A 4,245-nucleotide genomic window follows, 5' to 3' on the forward strand; every position below is an offset into this window, starting at 1 on the left:
CTTTACCCCAACTGATACAATCAGCAACACATTAAGATCAAGCACAACTTGGACACTGACCACCGGTGGTAGTCACTAGTCTATCACCCTTAAATCATTTGAATTAAATTGAAATCAAGTAGCAGTGCAGAACATGTCTGCAGTGAACAAAATTTCAGTATAGTGTATTTACCATTTAATGGCTCAGACAGAGCGAGGATGCAAGACCCCTGATCTCAGTTAGCTGATGGCTGAACCCCATGACACTGACTGACCTCAGGCTGCAAGACCCAGATTGAGTTCCCCAACCTTCTGAATGGCTGAACTCCACAACCTTCTATTACAGGTTTCCCACGCCCTTTCTTTAAAGATGCAAAGTTGGGTCCCCATGACACTGACTGACCTCAGGCTGCAAGACCCAGATTGAGTTCCCCAACCTTCTGAATGGCTGAACTCCACAACCTTCTATTACAGGTTTCCCACGCCCTTTCTTTAAAGATGTTCAAAGTTGGGAGCTCAGAAAAATACCCTTGATGACCACCTCTGCCTCTGCAGAGTGGGTCCAAAGACTGGCACAGTCAGGAGGACTGAGAGTGCGGGGGGGGGCTTATGGGGGTTCAGGGGCGCCCACGCGGCTACCTTCCTGGCGCTTGAGCAATGGTGGCTGGGTCGGGAGCAGGCGTGGCTCTGCTTCCCGCGGTGGATCGGGGCCCAGGATACCTCCCGGCGCTTGAGCAATGGCAGCTGGGTCGGGAGCAGGCGAGGCTGTCCTCTAGCTGTGGGGTTTTTAAAAATTAGGTCTTTGATCCCTACCACCTCTCCCACTTGACTATTATACACCTTTTCTTGTAGTGTCAAGCCACCTGTATTTCCCTTCCTTCTCTGTTTATTGAAATTCTATTTTTTTCAAAGACCTAAGTTGATGCTGTCTCTATAGAATGAAATCATTGACCACTCACCTGTGCTTGGGCTCATGCTTTGCATTATGTTCCCCTCCCATGTGGGGTATGGTGGGGGGAGGTGCCCACATGGGCATCTACTTGTCTTGTGTCTTCATATTCTCCAACAGCTAACAGTTTGCATGACTCAGAGGAGGTATCAGCACCCATTAGTTCTTTAAAAATCAAGGTAGATGGGACCAGGAACTTAGCTCAGTGGCAACACGCCTGCCTTGCAAGCACAAGATCCTTAGTTCAATTCCCAGTACCCCCCCAAAAAAATCAATTTAGATGTGAGGAATTAAATAGCTTTCATTTGTTAGATGATAAGAATGATGACTCACCTGTTGGGTGTTTGCCCTGTGTCAGGGACTTGGCTAAGGGCTCTACTTGAGTTATTTCATCTCATCTTCCCAAAACCTTGAGAGCCATGGGTTCTATTCCTCCTTCATGTAGGAAGTGAGGTGGTGAATACTGAAAAATGGAGCCAGAGTCTGAATCCAGGCAGTCCAGCTCCAGAGCCACACCCTCACCCATGATGCCACACTGCTGAGTCACATGCAGTAGACAAAGATGTCTCAGAGTATTTAATGTTTTGTAAACATTCACGTGACCAGTGTGGGTGAGTCCATTGTTTTAGGTGCTACCCCAGCAGAGCAGCACCATCTTCGGGGTTGTAGGAGTTGTTTTCACTGATCCAATGTGTCCTCCTGCAGGAGAGCGACTTGCTGTTGTGGAGGTGCAGTGTGAACGGCTGAGGATGCTCTACCGGGACTGTGCCCGGCCGCCACCACCGCCCTTGCAGGCTGACAGAAGACAGGTGAGCCCTCTGTGGTGCCACACATCTCCCCTTGAGGCATTGGAGGATGCCAGGCAGCATGCTTAGAATGAGTTTGCAGAGACTTTGGGGAATGCATACTCTGCGATGACATCCTGTCATCTGTGAATGTCAAAGCCTACTGAGCTGGCATTCTGAATATTGAAAAGTTACAGTAAGGAGCAGAATGTACTAATTTACATAAATTATCTGTCTTAGCAACAGAAAACAACAGCTTTTCAGAAAAACTTAGTTTTGTAGTCCACTTTATAATAAGTATATTTAGAGAGAGTGAAAATAATTAAAACACAAAAGTAGTAAAATATTAGAAGTTGGTACATCTTTGAATGTTTGTAGCAGCATTATTCACAATAGCCAAAAGTGAAAACAGCCCAGATGCCCATCAGATATTCAGTGAATAAACAAAATACAATATATCCAAGCAAGGAAATGTTATTTGACCATAAGAAGGAATAAAGTCTTGACACATGCTATAACATGGATAAACCCTGAAATTAAGCTGCATGAAAGAAGCCAGTAACAAAGAGACCACATATGATTCCAGTTATATGACATTTCTAGTATAGGCAAATCCACAGATAAAGCAAATAGATGGATGATTGCTGGGAGCTGGGGTGAGGAGTTAGATAAGGATTGAGTTCTTTGGGCTGGGAAGAACTGTTCTGCAGTTAGATCTTGGTGGTGGTTGCACAACTTGGTGAATATACTAAAAATGCTGACTTACACATTTTAAATGGGTGAATTGTACATTTTGTGAACTACATAAAATAAATTGATACACCTAGCTAAGTATACAAACTTATATTATTGCAATTTTTCTGTAGTCTTGAAATTATTTCCAAAAATAAAGTTAAAATACATTTTATAAAGGGCAAGGAGGCTGGGGATTTAGCTCAGTGGTTCTGCCGCCTGCCTTGCAAGCGCAAGATCCTGAGTTTGATCCCCAGTACCTAAACAAAGAAAACCTTAAAAAAAAAGGGCTGGGGGATTTAGCTCAGTGGTTCTGTTGCCTGCCTTTTAAGCACAAGGACCCAAGTTTGATCCCTGATATCAAAAAAAAAAAAGCCAGTTAGGATAAACCAGTGTAGAGTACATGGAAGGCCCTTGGTTTTATACCCAGCAATGAAACAACAAAAATACATAAAAGGAAAAAATTCACCAGAAATTGCAACATCTCCAGTTACCATTGTCAGGTGTATAGTATTCAACAAAAGTGGGTTTTTCTTAGACTGTTTAGTATCCCGCTTTTTTTCCTCAGTGGATGGTGGATCCCTTTCCATGCCAACCAACAGCAACTGAACAGCCCACCACATGCTTGGGCCTCATTTCGTTCCCTCAAGTCTCTGTGGACAGACATCTAAGTTAACATGAGCTTTTGCTGTTGTGACCTGATTCACATCCTACGTGCTAACGCTTCACATGCATCTTTCAGTTCTTCCTGTAGGATAGAGTGAAATTGATAGGTTTAAAAAGATATTCTTTGTCTGATAGAAAAGGCTGGAGTTTCAATGATTAGGTTGATTAAAAAGAGAAAGTGTCGTCATAGTACCCCTTCGTAGCTTTGAGCACATTAAGTCATAGGAATGTGACGTCTGATTATGGACTGAATTGAAATCATCCTGTAGCCACATGGGACTCTGAGGGTAAGTGTGCCTGAGTGTAAGGATGGGCAGATAAGTAAGGGTTCCACCCACAGCTCTCAGAGTGGAAGGAAAACAGTGCCTAGGGGGAAAGTGACAATAGCATAGTAAGAACAAGAAGAAGAAATACGGAGATAAATGCTAGAACTTTGAAACAATTAACAGTTACAGAGTTACAAATGATTATTTCTAGTGAACAGGTCTGGACATAGGAAAAAATACATATATACAGGGGTGGGGTATAGTTCATTAGTAAAGTGCTTGCCTGTCATGTGAAAGGCCCTGAATTTAACCCCTTGCACCGCAAGTACTCTTACACATCTATATTTTCATACCATCAGATACAAATTAACTTTTCTTCTTTGAGAGGGTGGGGGCACTTGTGCCTGCAGTTCTCTTCAATGTGGTTTCCCCCATGTAGCCCAAAGAGATCACTTGGAGCCCCTCGCGAGTGTTTCCTCCGGTGCGAGCCTGCATGTTCTCGTCTCACCTGACCTCTGTCACCTTTTTGGCCGACCCCAGCGCTGGAGGAGGTCTGCCTCGTGGCACTTTTATCTATGCCACCTCACCTGTGCCAGTTCAGGTGAGGCAGTGCGTGGCACAATGTTGGTGAGAGGAAAAAGCCCATGCATGGCTCGGCCCTGGCCAACTGTCTGACTGTCGCCCTCTCCCGATGTCTCTTCAGGCCCCATCCTTTTACTGGGAAATTGAAATTGTTTCCTATGGAGATACTGATGACGACACTGGACCAATAGTTTCCTTTGGCTTTGCTACAGAAGCAGAGAAACGAGATGGGGCTTGGACCAATCCAGTGGGCACATGCCTTTTCCATAAGTAAGTGGCTACTACT

The 4,245-nt window shown here is 44.5% G+C and overlaps 1 protein-coding gene across 1 annotated transcript in view; it reads left to right on the forward strand.

The window, feature by feature from the left end:
• The window catches only part of Hectd4 (HECT domain E3 ubiquitin protein ligase 4), a 187,571-nt gene that overhangs the window by 142,373 nt on the left and 40,953 nt on the right, over positions 1 to 4,245 (forward strand). The window contains exons 45-47 of the mRNA XM_010604495.3: positions 1,634 to 1,737; positions 3,817 to 3,978; positions 4,081 to 4,229. Of these exons, the coding sequence (XP_010602797.2) occupies positions 1,634 to 1,737; positions 3,817 to 3,978; positions 4,081 to 4,229 (415 nt within the window). The remainder of the gene's footprint in view (positions 1 to 1,633; positions 1,738 to 3,816; positions 3,979 to 4,080; positions 4,230 to 4,245) is intronic.

This window comes from Fukomys damarensis, unplaced genomic scaffold (assembly GCF_012274545.1).
Source record: "Fukomys damarensis isolate Sample0158 unplaced genomic scaffold, DMR_v1.0_HiC HiC_scaffold_12, whole genome shotgun sequence".
Taxonomy (NCBI): domain Eukaryota; kingdom Metazoa; phylum Chordata; class Mammalia; order Rodentia; family Bathyergidae; genus Fukomys; species Fukomys damarensis.